This window comes from Gallinula chloropus, assembly GCF_964237585.1.
Source record: "Gallinula chloropus genome assembly, chromosome: 3".
Taxonomy (NCBI): domain Eukaryota; kingdom Metazoa; phylum Chordata; class Aves; order Gruiformes; family Rallidae; genus Gallinula; species Gallinula chloropus.
In genome coordinates this window covers 62,076,996-62,092,309 of record NC_140087.1, presented here as the reverse complement: position 1 = coordinate 62,092,309, position 15,314 = coordinate 62,076,996, and the positions used below count along the sequence as shown (strand labels likewise).

The 15,314-nt window shown below is 41.7% G+C and overlaps 1 protein-coding gene across 1 annotated transcript in view; it reads left to right on the top strand.

Moving 5' to 3' along the window:
- Positions 1–15,314, top strand: part of PTPN14 (protein tyrosine phosphatase non-receptor type 14) — a gene marked incomplete at both ends in the record, with an annotated part of 69,549 nt that overhangs the window by 46,094 nt on the left and 8,141 nt on the right. The window contains 6 exons of the mRNA XM_084262157.1: positions 501–558; positions 3,877–3,955; positions 5,272–6,761; positions 9,635–9,778; positions 10,816–11,034; positions 15,095–15,223. Of these exons, the coding sequence (XP_084118283.1) occupies positions 501–558; positions 3,877–3,955; positions 5,272–6,761; positions 9,635–9,778; positions 10,816–11,034; positions 15,095–15,223 (2,119 nt within the window). The remainder of the gene's footprint in view (positions 1–500; positions 559–3,876; positions 3,956–5,271; positions 6,762–9,634; positions 9,779–10,815; positions 11,035–15,094; positions 15,224–15,314) is intronic.

Genomic DNA, 15,314 nt, shown 5'->3' with positions numbered 1-15,314 from the left:
TTTTTTCACTTCCACCTTCCTCCTACTGCACCTGGATACTCTAACATTGTGTATGTGGCTTCGTTAGTATTATCTAACCCGGTTTGCTTCTCCCCCCGCCCCATGATGTCTGTGCATTGCTTTGAAGTGATTGCTATGAATTTCATAAAATTGTCATTATTTTAATGTGCACCTTAAGTCACCTGAGACTGTGCCTGTGTGCCATGTTCAGATTTTATTGCTTAAGAGAAGCATTTGATTCATTTTTAAACCAGAGATTTTCTTTCTTGTGTTTCCAAGTAAGCCAAACAGGATAATGAACCGAAGGCATGTATATTCTGGCACTGGAATACTTTCTCTATTTGGAGAAAGACCTGAATTATTTTCATTTATTCATATTTTTTTTTTAGATTTCATTAATGAGCAATAGTTAAAGATTCTTCATCTCTTGTTTTTCCCACACATACTTGAATCAGAACTGAAGTATTGTAGCTTCTAGAATTTCTTTCTTTCTTCCACAGACAATCAAATTCTCCTCCTCCTATCCGACGACGTCCCACTTGGAGTAGGTCATCCTTGGTACGTGCCATGGTGGGGTCTTTAGAAACGGTATAGACATTCTTAATGGGACAAGGCATTGTGTAAGATGGAATATTTTTGAAATTTCAAATAAGCACATTAACTCATCTGTTGTAGGCAATGTGATTGGAATGAGCTTCAAGGGTGTGGCTGCCCAGGTAGATTAATTTAACTGGATAATATCACCACTGAGTTTTAAAAACTACAGTCTTTGAGGCATTATATTTTTATTTCCCCTGCAGAAACTGAGCATCTTTTCTAATGCATTGAGGTTATATTTCATGTGTAAGGAAAATAATCCTCTAGAACTCAAGTCTCTGGTGCTGTATACATCAAAACCTAGTCATTACATAATTTTACAGCTTCTCCTTTTACATTTCTTCTATTCCTCATGGTTTTTTGTCAAGTCTGCTAAGAATTTATCAACTTCTTGGCTTGAGAGCCTTTTTTGTGTCTGAAGTTACTATGGTTTTAAGTAAAACTATTATAATCAGTACAGGATTGTGATTCAGTTTTTCTTAAACTGTATTTGTTTCCATTTAACTGTTCTCCATAAATACTGTAAATCTGACAAAACTGGATAACTGTTCCCTGAAATCTTTATCAAAAGCATCTGTGAGAAACTTTCTCCTGCTCAGCTCTAAGGACACATTTTTGCATCCAATTTTAACATCTAGCATGTCTATTTCCTACAGTCCCTCAGAACCCCTTAAGTGCTGCTCCCTTAGACAGAGGGCAATACCGTCTGTGTGCAGGTTGCCAGTTCTCACTCGTGAAGTAGGCTATGCCTCCTTTGTAGACCTTTCCTGAATAACTCCATCGGCCTTTTGTTGTGAGGTGGAAAGCTAACATGGGCAGGAATGTTTTCTTGACGTATCCCTACAGTGTGGCTGCAGCTTGTGAAAATGTTCCCAAAGCAAGCTTAAGTGGGTACTGATATTAGGATGGCTTTATCTTTGCAGGGTTCAGTATGGGATGTTTTTCTATCTGCATATATATGGTTCATTAGATCTAAAAGTTGCCTTCTGTGTTTCCCAGCCATTGGCAGGAGAGCTGTTGTAACCGACTCCGGATTTCTTTGTCCTTCCAGTCTTAGCATGTTTCTAAAGTGTCATGATGCAATAGTCAGGCTGTGTGTTATGTTCTCTGAAGCATATTTATAATATTAATATCTGTTAGCTTGGTCCCTGGAGATGACTATGAAAAACTGAAGGTGAAGAAATGAAATATGCTTTGCGTTCTTACGCTCTCGCCTCAGATATGTATCACATGGGGAAAAAAGAGACCTGCCTTCTGCATTAGATATGAAAACTGTAAATCTGCTTTTTCTAAAAAAAAACAAATCCTGCTGCTTCTTTATGTTTTGAACATACTATGAGTTGGTTTCTTTTTTTTAAAAAAAAACCACCTCAGGAAGATCAAGAGGAGGAATGTGTGCTCATCAATTAAAAAGCGAACTGGGCTGCTAACCGTTCGTGTTGAACTTTCAGCTGCTTTTTTCATAATTGTTTTGTTAACTTGTTGGAACAGTTCTCTGTGGGCATAAAAAAAAAAAGCCCTCCTAACTGTTGTCTGCACTGTACATACCTTTATACACCTACCTACTCATTTGTCTCCTATGGTAATAAATCAGTAGGCATAAATGGGAAGTGGGATCTTTGGGGTGAGGCTCTCGACTTCACTGAGGATCATGTTTTTTACTTTCAGATTAAGACCCTTTATACAGTTTTGGCATCACGCTGAACCTGTATTTCATTAACTACTACTACTTTAAAGCCATTTTAAGATCTTTCTCTTTCCTGTCAGACCACCCAATGATGCTGGTTTTCCAGGAAAATCCTCCTCAGTGTAGGCCATGTTAATATGATGATATGTTTAATAAGCTGATTTAAAAAAATATATAAATCCAGGTGATCCTCAAGTTGTATATTGATGTTCTGCAGCCCTCAAACTTCTCCTGTTTTGCCAGAAGAGTAATATAGGCCTTCAAAATAACCCAAAAGCAAAACAAAATAACCCTCAACAGAGTAATCTGTAATTTCTTGCAGATACCTTCAATAACATGTATCACAAAGCAAACTGTTTGCTCTAGATCTATATGTTCCCAGAAGAAGTCACTTTTTCTATGTGTTCTTCACCAGCACTACATTTGTTAGGCTCTCCAACATCTTGTTTTGTTCCAGGCTAAGCTGTGCTACTCAGGTTGCAAGCAGCAAGCTCCTCTGCCCAGGTTGTTCTGTGAGAGTAGGGCCCTTGGAAGTAGTTGTTGCAGCAGAAATATTGCCTGTCATCTTCCAACTCTGGCTTAACACGGCACTTTTGTATGCAAAAATTCACGTGTGCTTGGTTTCTTTGATCCTCATTCCTTCTCCCCACTTAGAAAATGTAAATTTAACCCCTTCCCCACCCCCTCTTCCCTAGATAACATGCGTGGGGCTCATTCTGTGCATGCAAATATAAATTCTTTGGTGTTTCTTTTTTACCTTGGGCACCCACTTTAATAGTTTGGGCTACTTGAATCAGCCTAGATGAAAAGCCCCTATTCCTCTGTGAAGGGAAGACCTGTCCATGAGACAAGAGTGTCTTCCATCTCTTTCTGCTTGCTTTGTGTATCAAAGTATGTCTTCCTAAACTTAGCTCAGCAGCATCAAACGGGTGCTAAAGGGTGGTTGCAAAACACATCAGTTTACCGATGGACAGAGGCAAAGCTGGTGGATAGGTCAGCTGTGAGTGACTGCTGTAAAGGAATCTGCTGATTTAATGCTGAATTTCCCCCTGCGATACTTGTTGTGTTAAAAAGTTTGTTACAGTGTGGATTGTTGGAGGAAAGCTCCAATTGATTCATTACCTAGGGAATCCAATGGTCACATAATTTCCGGTGATATTTGAAGTTCATATGTGCTCTTATTGCTTGCATAACAGTCAGGTCCCTGAATTTGTTCCATCTCCTGCTTCTGTCCTGGTTAGGTGTAAGGTTTGGTTTGTTTTAATTTTTCAAGGGAAGGGGCTTTTAATAAACTTTTGACAAGTTCTAAGTGAGCTGGGAGCCTTGGGTGTTGGTTTCTGTAGTGGCTGAGCTTAAAGGAGTTTTAACTGGTCAGCTTTGGGCTCCCTAACAAAATTTAACAAACAATTTACAAAATGTTCCTCTCTGTTCTATAAAGAAATGCCAAGCCACGTGTCTTTGGCTGGGTAAGAAAGCAGTATTCAGTGGAAAGGGCATAGAACTGTTTTTTCCTGTTTCAGCTGCAAAAATTGTAGCAAATTAAGTTCCTAATGCTTTTTTTTTTTTTTTCCTTCTCCCCCTTGTACTTTCAGCCAAGACAACATCCATTTATACTGCCTCCTATGCATGTCCAGTGTGGAGAGCACTACACTGAAACACATAATTCACAAGGTACTTAAAGCATATATTTTTCCTTTAACGGGCTTCAGTTTTATGTGTATGCAAAGTAGCTCCTACCCCCACCTTATGTCTAGATTTCTAATGCCATCGTGGTCAAATGGGAGCTGCTGCTGGAGGAGAGCTAGCAGTTTTAAAGTTAATGTTGCAGTAAGTCTTCTGTTTAAAGTCCAATTTCAGTTGTCAAATTTCTCTAAAATGTCTGTGTGTGATTATATGGACCTTAAACTTGGTATTCCAGTTCAGTGAGCTGAAAAAATAATTTCTAAGGGAAGTATGATGGCTGTACTCAAAGGCAGTGCCAGCTGGGGCCAGGAAAAGACATGGATTGAAGGGAAAATGAGGCAGCAAATATCTTTTACTATAGGAAAAATCAGTTTCCTGGTCATGGGACTGTGTATTTAGATTTTTTTTTTTTCCCCTGCTGATTTTTCATCAACATCAGCCTGCATTGTTAGCCTTCTGGACTTAAATAAGGGTAACTATTTTTACCCCCATGTTTGACAATTAAATTCTCTAAGAGGTTGTACTGGTTTACTTTGATCAAGGTTGGGAATGGAGCCCAGCCCCTGAACACCTTGAGTCTCGCACCCATAATCACACGATGTTTTGGAATCACATTAGCCAGGTCTGTTAGGCTATGTTCCTTCCAGTGCATGAGAGGTATGGTTGAAGGGGTCTTGCTGTTCAGTATAGCTCCTTGCATATGGTAGATTTGGCCTAGTGGCTGCTGGTTTTTCACTGTGAAGCTGAGGAGGCTCTGAAGGGGGATATTCTCAATTAGGACAATGAATCTTGATCACCTTGCTGTGGTGTAGTTCAGATCCTCAAAACTGTTGATTGGTATGAGGTAGGGTTTCCAGGTCCATAATCCTTTGAATCACATACAGTAGTGCATCATCAGAAAAGGCAGGAGAATTTTTAGGATTGCTGTATGCTAGCAGCAACGGGTGTTTAAGGGGGTGACAGCAGCAATGAATCTTTTCAAGGATGCTGAGGGAGGAGATGCCCCTTTGTTCTTCCTTGACACTCCAGGCAAAAACACTTCCTCTCTTTCCCCTTTCATGTCTCCCACAAGGACCTGAACTACCATATTTTGCTGTTGGGAGTGTTTAGAAGAGTAGCTTTGTTTTAGTTCTATTGCAGTGATCTAAGGATTGTCCCAGGATCAAGCGTTCCCTGTGGTTGTTGTTCGCTGAGCTGTCTCTGTAATCATTGGTTCAGACTGCATTTAAAGTTTTGTAAACATCAAATGTGTCCTTGTCCTTGTATGTTAAAGTTGTCAACGTCTTTACCTCTGCTCTACACAGATAGCATTTTCCATGGAAATGAAGAAACTTTCTACTGTAGGTCTCAGACCAGTTTGGACAGGTGTCCAATGGACTTCAGCTACTTGAATGGAAATGGACCCAATGGAAGTGTATGCAGTGCCCACAGCATGAACTCCCTCAATCGCTCACAGAACTTCATTCAGGCATCTCCAATGTCCTCAAATCTGAGCATCCCTGGAAGTGACATCATGAGGGCAGACTATATCCCTAGCCACAGACATAGTGCAATCATAGTACCATCTTACCGGCCAACTCCAGACTATGAAACTGTCATGAGGCAAATGAAGAGAGGGGTGATCCAGATGGATAGCCAAAGTCAGTCTTTGAGGAATCTCAATATTGGAAACACACATGCTTACAATCAGCCGGAAGACCTAGTTTACAGTCAGCCTGAGATTAGAGAGAGACATCCTTACACAATTACATACGGGCCCCAGGGTGGGGGCTATAACAAGCCCGTTGCCCCAGCTGACCAAATGAATCCAAATAATGCTGCGCAGAGTAAGACAGCAGCCAGCGCCATATCCCACACCGTCAGCACGCCGGAGCTGGCCAACATGCAGCTGCAGAGCAGCCAGAGTTACAACACCACTCACATGTTAAAGAACTATCTCTTCAGACCCCCGCCTCCGTACCCTCGCCCACGTCCTGCCACTAGCACGCCGGACCTGGCGAGCCACCGGCACAAATATGTCAGTGGGAGCAGTCCTGACTTGGTCACTCGCAAAGTCCAGCTCTCAGTAAAGACCTTCCAAGAGGACAGCTCGCCAGTCATCCGTCAGTCACTGCAGGAGGTCAGTGAGCCCCTCATGGCTGTGAAGCACCATGCAGCTGTGAACAAGCGCCACAGTTTGGAGGTCATTAGCAATATGGTACGTGGTATAGAAGCCATGGCATTAAAAACGTTGAACGCCCCTCTGCCGCGCAGGAACACTTTGCGGGAGCAGGTGCAGCCAGAAGAGTCAGTTCAGATGGGGCATGAAGTTCAGCAGGTTCCTCATTATCATCATAAAAAGACATTCTCTGATGCCACGATGCTGATACACAGCAGCGAAAGTGAAGAGGAAGAAGAAACCCCCGAATCTGTGTCACGAATAACAGCCCTCCACGAGAACATGGAGTATAGTGCTCAGCTGCAAGCTGCCTTGGCTAGAATACCAAATAAACCTCCTCCAGAGTATCCTGGGCCTCGTAAAAGTGTCAGCAATGGTGCCCTGAGGCAGGACCACGTTAGCATTTCTGTGGCTGTAGCCAGGGCCAAGGCCATGAGGCCAGGGCCTTCCAAAGCCATGAGTGTCTCTCGAACTGATCAAATGGCAATAAACGGGTCTTCACTTGGGCCCTCTATCTCAGAGCCTGACCTCACAAGTGTGAAGGAGAGAGTCAAGAAAGAACCTGTCAAGGAAAGGCCTGTGTCTGAAATGTTTTCTATTGAGGACAGCATTATAGAAAGAGAAATCATGATGAGGGTAAGTGCCTTCCTCTGTTGCAGTGGTTTCTTGGAAAGTAATAATCTCATAGGTCAGTCTCCATACCAGAAATCTGTTGGATCAGTAAGCCATAGGGAACATGTGGGTGAGAAGATACTGTTTTGCCTGAAGTTAGAAAATGTGGTATCAAATGCTACAGACTATTGGGGGTGTGTGTGCGTGTGTGCGTGTGTGTGTGTGTGTGTGCGTGTGTGTGTGTGTGTGTGTGTGTGTGTGTGTTAAAAGATGGGTAGATGAGGTGCTTAGGGATATGGTTTAGTAGAGGACAGGTAGGGTTGGACTCGATGACCTCAAAAGTTTTTTTCCAACCTTGTGATTCCATATGGCCATCGAAGGGGCTGATCCTGTGCACCGTTATCCGGCTTGTCGCTTCCTCTGCAGTGACCCCTCAGCTGCTGGCCAGATCCCTCTCTGATCCAGCTGGCGATGCTGCTGCCCTGGCAGCAGTGCCAGCCCTTGATGGGGATGGGGATGCTGACAGCAAAGCCCCCTGCACTGCCTGCTCCCCTTCTGCTTGCGCAGTGCTCTAGCCACCACAGATTTGAGGGCAGGATGGGTCTGAAATTCGTTTGCTGAGATGAGGAGGAGACTGTGTTTTGGTGCAAGTGGTTTATCTCTTATTTGCAGGGTTGTCCAGGTAAGTATCACATACAACATAAGGGAAACTGACTGCTTTTTCACATGCTCTCTTTGAGTGCCTTTCCTACCGCTTTATATGAGATAGTTACCTGAATGAAACACTAGTAGCTGCAGAATACAGAGTGCTGGTTTTGCCAGCAACTAAATGAGTGACCACATACCTAATTATAGAAGTGCCAGATGTAGAGGCTGGATGGTTGAAGATCTGGATTGTTTATTTTTTAAAAAATATCCTTAAGTATGATAAATAAGGTCCGTTTAAACTTGCAATGAATTTGGAATAAAAAGCATTCAAAGGCTTCGGTGCCACTGCAGGCAATGGCAGAAATCCGAAGGGTGCTTACCATCCGTGCCTCACTGATAGGCTGGACGCAATGCTCTGGGGAGTGCAAGTGCAGGTCCAGAAACCAAAGCATGTGCCATAGTTTGGTTTGGGTTTTTTCACAATTGAGATCTGAAACAAAATCACAAAACATCAAAATGGTCCAGAGCGGAAGAGTTGGTAATGTACTAGATCAGTAATTAGGTTATTTGGATACTACTGTATAGTCCAAAACAGTTTTCAGGTACGCATAGAGGTTCTTGTTTCTTGGTGATCCTTATGCTGATGTAATGGTTAGGAATCAAACTTGGGCTGCCAAGTTCTGTCATGGAGACTGAATTTACTCCTTGCAGGATCTCAAACTTTAAACTTAAAAAGATACTCGTCTATGAAAGATAATATTTTGTGAGTGAATGCTGTAAGCGCTGATGCAACAACAAACTTAGGTATGCTCTTTAGACCTTCTGAGTGAAGAAAACATTGAGAAGCAGGAACCCAAAGGATTTTAGGATGGAAATGAGGGTAAGAGAGCTTAGAGATGTTGTGAGTACTCTTCCTCTAAATGATCATTCAGATCAGCCTTTGGTCAAAAGGTGCTGCTGCCTTTTTGAAAGTAAAAGAGTGGTCTTAGCATTAAGCTTTTAAGGTGGTTTCAGCCTAGATTAGCAGTCTTAACACATGCAGACCTTCCTTTTGTCACAGGAATCACATGTTATGTTAATAGTAATTTGATGACTTTGACCTTTTAAAAACAAGCTTTTCTATTTTGCTTGCAAGTAGTAATAATAGTAAAATACCCAAAGGAAAAAACCTAGCATTTTCCTGCTTTCTGGAATTAAGAAAGCAGAGTGGGTTTGGAATTTTTCTATTTTTTTTTGTCTTTTGTAAAATATTTTTTTGTTTGCTTGTTTGTTTTTTTGAACTTCATACTCTGGAGGAACCCAGTGGTGAGGAAAAAGCACACAGGCTTTTTGAAAAAGCAAGCCATTTACAAATGTCTGAGGGCGTTCAGATTCAGCAGTGTTTCCAGGCGCTGAGCTTGGCCTGTGTGGTAACCGCAGCTTTCATATACATGCTGTGAATCAGGCTTCCCTGTTTCTCGTCTCTCCTTCCAAATCCAGCAGAAAGAACTGATAAGTAAATGGCATAAAAGATCAGTAACTCATCTCCTCCTGAAGGAGGTCCGTTGTCTTGCTTGACCTTTCAGCTTCCAGTGGCATAAGGAGGGCAGCAGGATGGATTTAAACGTCATAGTTGGGTTCTCTGTGTCACAGCATACTGTGATGCACGTGTGTGATAAACCGTATCTCTTCCTGGCTGGAATTTGGAATATTTAGTTTCTGGAATTCGTGAGCTCAGTTTTTAGGGTGAAATATATCGTGGGTGCGATCTGAATTGCTGCAATAGCTGAGTGCATCAGAAGACTTCTCATTTTTAGCATTACTGTCACTGAAGAGAAATAACTGTCCCGTGTTTTGCTGTTTGTTGTAACAGGATGAAATTACTGCTTTTTAAAAGACGCCCCAGGTATCTTGGCCTCAGTAGCGCCGCTTTAACGTAAGAGGGGGATGCTTTGTACGTCCTACTTTCAGAGTAATGTTTGCAGAAAAATGCTCGAGATTTTATTTGTGTGTCTTTAGATGGCATGTAAACTGTATTGTACACTGGGATTGCTTCTTTGAAATTAAAATTCTGGGCTCATGTAGGAGCAGGCCTTTGAGGAATAACAGGAAGAATAGAGGTTGTATTTGAATTTACGATGCTAATGGTGATCATCTGCATTCCTTGGCCAGAGAGTTGCAGATTTTGGAGATTAAAAAAACATTCCAGCATTTTACTGGCATTATAAATAATCACACAGAGATGAAAACGTGCCTTTTCTTGCCAAAAGAATCTAGAAAAGCAGAAGATGGCAGGCCTGGAGGCCCAGAAGAGGCCCTTGATGTTGGCAGCACTGAACGGACTCTCGGTTGCTAGGGTTCCAGTGCCGGAGGACAGCCAGGATGAAGTCGCCAAGGTGCCGATGGATGAGAGGGTAAGATGGAGGCTCATGAGATGTTGCTTGTTCCCTTTGTTCCCAGCAGCATGATGTTTCTAAAACATTAAAATTTTATTTAAAATGTGAAAAATATTTTCTTACAGTTTTTCCGGAGCCATTAACAGAAAAGGTCTGTGTTTAACACTGGTGAGCCTTTGGACGCTGATGAAGTGTGAAAGGTCTTGAATGTTTACTGAAGGTGGTGAAAATTGAGGCATTTCAGCATTTCATGTGACCGTACAATGTCTCAAAACACCAAGCTGTAAACATAACATTTTGCACATTTTTCACTTGATCAGGCAGTCTTTCCACAGTGATCATCCATAGATAACTCCTTTCATGTTCTGATACAACTAAAGAGTTCAGTTAACATCTCTAATGGGATTAAATTTTTTAAAAATGAAATTGTTTGTGTGCTGATGTTTGCGCATGTGGGGGTGTCTGTGCGTATGGAATTCCAGAAATTAAAAACAGTCACTGTCATCAAGGCTTGAGAAACATATTTGCAAAGAATCTTCCTGGCTCTCTGTGTAGAAATTTGTAGCCTTGTATTGCCTGGTATGCAGATGATGGAACTTAACCTTCTCCCGTACGTGTGTGGGGTTTGATACGCCCACAGAAATCGCGTGTGTGCAAGTTAGGGAGTACTGTGAAAATGTGGACCACACCACACTTTTTACAGGGTGATCTTCTTCCTAAAAAGGTAAATTAAAAATATTTTTACATGTGCCTGTTGTGATGAAATCACATACAAACCCACGCTGAGTTTGCGTTTAGCGTGGTTTTGCTTCTTATGGTATCAGCCTTAAAAATCTGTGAAGGTGAAATGTAAAAATATAAAATCTGTTTGTGGCTACATTCAGTAGTAATGAGATTGTGGCCTGTGTCCTCAGATAACTGCAACTGGAAAAAAGCAGTGAGCGAGTGTGTGCTATGACCATACGTTGAAATTCAAAGAACTGATGGATGTCTAGTGATAAATGGTTCTTCCCAGAAGCATTAATGGATTGGTGTTCCTCTTTCTTAAATCTTAGTGCAAAATCTTGAAGAGGAAATTGGAAGAGGGGATGGTGTTTACAGAATACGAGCAGATTCCAAAGAAAAAGGCAGATGGGATCTTCACCACTGCTGCCTTGCCTGAAAACACTGAGCGCAACCGCATCAGGGAAGTTGTTCCTTATGAGGAGAACCGAGTAGAGCTGGTGCCGACCAAAGAAAATAACACAGGCTACATCAATGCTTCGCATGTAAAGGTAAAAGCTTTCTTGAACCGTGCTTTGCAAATGAAGATATGTTAAAGCTTTGTTTGCATTTCTGGGCACACAGCAGCATTTTGGGTAACTCCACAAATGCTGAAAAGGTAGCTCAGTCAGAATGCATCGTTGTGCCTTTGGTAATCACAGGCATCACTAACACACCCATCAACTAACATACATGAGTTGGTTGTATGCTAGAGACTGGGAAGGCATTTGAGAGGCATCTTTACTTTTTTATGCCCAGCTCTGCCAGATGGTTGCAGAATGTCTCCGTTGGTTAAGGTTGTTAGAGACACTGTGTTTCTTAAACACGTTAGATCAGTCCCGGTACCTCCAGTTCAATACTGTTGTCGTGACCCTGTATCTGAAAGAGAGAGCAGCTAAGCATGGGGCAAGTAGATGTCACTCCTAGAAAGCAATTTAGTCAGAGCTTCCACCAGTGGAAGTTTTCAAGTCGAGATGGACAAACGCCCTCTGCTCGTTCAGTGTGTGTTCTGATTTATGGGTCCCAGCAGCCACGCAGGCCGCTGGGATGCTATCTATGTCAGCCCATGCAGAACGAGTCTTGCAACCAAATGGTGCAGCCTGAAAGAAATACTGCACAAGGTTTGACTAAAATGTTTTTTTCCCATTTACTAGCATATAGGATAGGATTTTTTTAAATCAAAATTGTGGCTCCAGGTATACAGTTTCCTACCCAAAGGAAAAATAACTAACTATAAGGAATAAATGTTCACACAGATACTGCAGCTACATATAAAAAATAACGTTTATTCCTTTTATCATGAGAGTTGAGTGACTTTTAAAAGAAAACTTTTAAAGTATGTTTTGATAAAGAGAACACCTCACTGCTGAGGTCCCAGTGTCTCTGCTTGGATACTGCTTCTGTGCTTCAAAGTAAGTTTTCATTAAGATAAGTCAGATTTCTTCTTGTTAATTCAGTGTAGAAAGAATTTAAGATACGGGTTGACTCTGTTACTTACAGACGTTGCCAATTTTAAGTGAACTGTCCTGCAGTGGCTGCAGTTGCTTGTTTTTCTTTAAGCTTCCAGTAGCAAAGATCTTTGTTGGCTTTTACTTCTCTCAACGTAGAGTAACAGCAGTCCTGTCCCTCAGATTCTTTTTTTTTTTGCCAGAAAGGGCTGTCTGCTTTTTCTCATTGTCAAAATCCAAACTAAAAAGAAAAAATTACAAATAATAAATAACATGTCCTGTTAAATGAATATTTTCCTGGAGTAAAAGCCCTTTAAAAGTTTAAAGAGACTTGCTGGCCTCCTTGGTTGTGATTTACGGTGTTAAATCCTATTGATTCAGAACAATTTCTGAACTAGGATCCTGGCAAGTTATCACTTTTCTACATAGCCTGGTAGGTAGCAGATACTGAGTTTTTTGCATAATCAGATGTTGCTTATGATGATGAATTTCTGAGCCCAAAATTTTTCATCTATTTTGTTAGGAGGCCAAAAAAAAAAAAAAAAAAATTCCTAACATAAATTATGCCCACAAAGCAAAAATAATGGAAAAAAAATTATTTTCCCTGGCCAGTTTTGAGTCCATATTTTACCTTTTGTGTCAGAGTTGGACAGGAACACATCTCTCATTCGTAGAGCACCCAGGAACAGGGACAAATGTTTTAACGCGTGACAGCGATCCCTGCCAGTGTTTGCCCCTCACACTCGTGGAGCTGCGTGCGGAAGCCAAGCAGATGTGCTTTTGCTTAGGAGGTGAAATCGCATCTGCCAAATTTACCTCAGTAGCAGAGAGAGTGTGTGTGTGTGTGTGTGTGTGTGTGTGTGTGTGTGTGTGTGTGTGTGTGTGTGTGTGTTTGCCGCCCAATATCCAATTTTTAATATCCTGCAGTCAGGACATTAGAATGCAGTAAACATTCCAGGCATCCCATTCCCTCCAGACTATTTATGGTCCGTTCGTATCATGTGCCAGGAGGCTGGATATTTGGACCAGAAGTCAGTAGACAAAGAAAACTCCTATATCATCATGATAAGATCCATGCCTGGAGGATTCCAGCCTGGTCTGCGAGCCTCACAGTTTTACAGCGTTTCTCTGCTTACTTACCATCGACCTTTGCTGTTAAAATACTGTGGTCGTCACCTATTCCAGAGAGATAAAGTGTAATTAAATTTATGGATTAAGCAAAAAAGGTTCTTAAGACCACTTCACCTGACTGCTTGGGCCAGGTCAGTATCCACTGAAAAATCTCAGCAACACTGCACCAGCACTCAGGGCTGCAGCCGAGCGTTGCCAGCACAAGGCCAGTCCACACGGGAGACACCAGTTAGTGCTGTGTGGTTTGTGTTCATTCCCACCTAGGATAAGAACTTGAGGAGCTTCCAGATCTTTAACTCTTGTTCATGGAGAAGGCTGCATAGTAGGAAACAAGAAACTGAGCTGCCATACAGGGCTGCAAAACCATTTTCAGCGCAGTGAAAAATGTGTTACTGTGCGAACGCTCTGGTAGTTACAGGTGTAAAACCCCAAGTAGCTCAGCTTAATGAACAGCTGTTTGACTAACGAATAAATCGACTCTGCTTATGAAAATGTATTCAAAGACCTGTACCTGAAACGTAGTGTATGCTTAAACCTGTCAGAGTTATTGATTGTTTCTTGTAATGCTGTCTGCCAGCACCTTGGTATTTATGGATGTGTCAGCATTTCTGTTGTAAATCATCTTCCCTGGGATTTATAACTTTGTTGTGAGAAGTGGCTCTGGGCTAACATGTGGAATTAAGAGGTCTCAGCCTGAGAAGGGAAAATATTTTAACTTTCCAAAATAATTAGTTCATCTGGGTTTGCTTTTTGCTGGTAAGCACATTTTCCACTAATATCTAGTAGCTCTAGAAGTGGCTGGGCTTTTTACCTAGAATGTTGAAAAATGTTTGAGGTTTTTTTGTATAAACCCTTTCTGATATTTAGCAAATAATGTGTCATAAAATATTTTTTTACATACAAGTGATATTTTTATTTTATTATTTTTTTAAGCTGCCTAAGCATGAAGGTCTGCCTCAGGTAAATGATGCAGTGTTCTATACTGGTTAACTCAAAGGCACTTCTAGATCTATTTGGGGTACTGTGTAATTTCTGGTGTGCAAACCTGTGTGTTAGTGCTTTAAAAATACTTTTGTTGTGTGTCATCATGCAAATGCACAATTTTTTTTTTTTATAAGATATGGTTGGCAGCCAGGTTCTGTATTGGGAAATACTTACATGGCTACAGCTTGAGATAGTTTTAAATTTCAGCCGGTGTTTGAAGTTTATTTAATGTGCTGGATTTACTTTATAGTAGTTTTCAGCTTCAGAACTGAGAAAAAGAGAGCGAGGAAGAATAAGTTGAAGGGAAGCCTGCCTTGATCTCATCACTGGCTGTCAACAGGCCTATCTGTGCTCTGCGTTCTGTAAAGTGTAGGGGCATGACTGCATCCTCTGGAGACAGCTTGGCCACATCTTCGGCAGTGATCAGTGTAGTAAGAATAGGTTTAAGAAATTATTTTCTGGCCTGAGTGAAAAATAGAGGGAGGTCCTAAGCAGCAGAGGTGTTGGCTTACCTCATGCAAAATCTCACTTGCACTCAGGCTTCCTACACCGCTGTGTGCTAATTTGCAGCACTGAGATGCTTTTTTAATGCATAAACACTTCCTCTGGTGCTCTGCTTTTCTTTCATTGTGGGTCTGTCAACAAGCCCAGGGAAGTCCATCAGTTGCTTATTGTACTTGAGCCATATCAGAAACAGGGCCTCAGAAAAAAGCCCCCACTTTTTTTGTCTGCATGATCCAGATGCAGTGGCAAGAAAAATAGATGACATTTTGTTCAAGGCTTTCTGTTTACGGGCATCAAGAAAGGACTTGGAAGCACCAAGTATTGTGTGTTGTTGGCTTTGTCCTTATCAAAAGGATGGTTCTTGTTCAAAATTTTGAACAAAAGTGGAAGAACAAAGAAGTAAAGGTTTCATTATAGTCTCTTTTGTTTAAAGGGCAGTTCTGGCACGGACGCTGCCGAGAATTTCGGCACTGACCATATTTTTACTTCCTTCCCTTACTCCCAGGTGACTGTAGGTGGGGAAGAGTGGCACTACATTGCTACCCAAGGGCCTCTGCCACACACGTGCCATGACTTCTGGCAGATGGTGTGGGAACAGGGGGTGAACGTTATAGCCATGGTCACAGCTGAAGAGGTATGTAAGTCACAGAATAATTCAGCACATCTCCCCTTACTGCCACTGTAGCCTGGTTTTTCGATCAACATCCCTTTTCCTCTTACCCTGT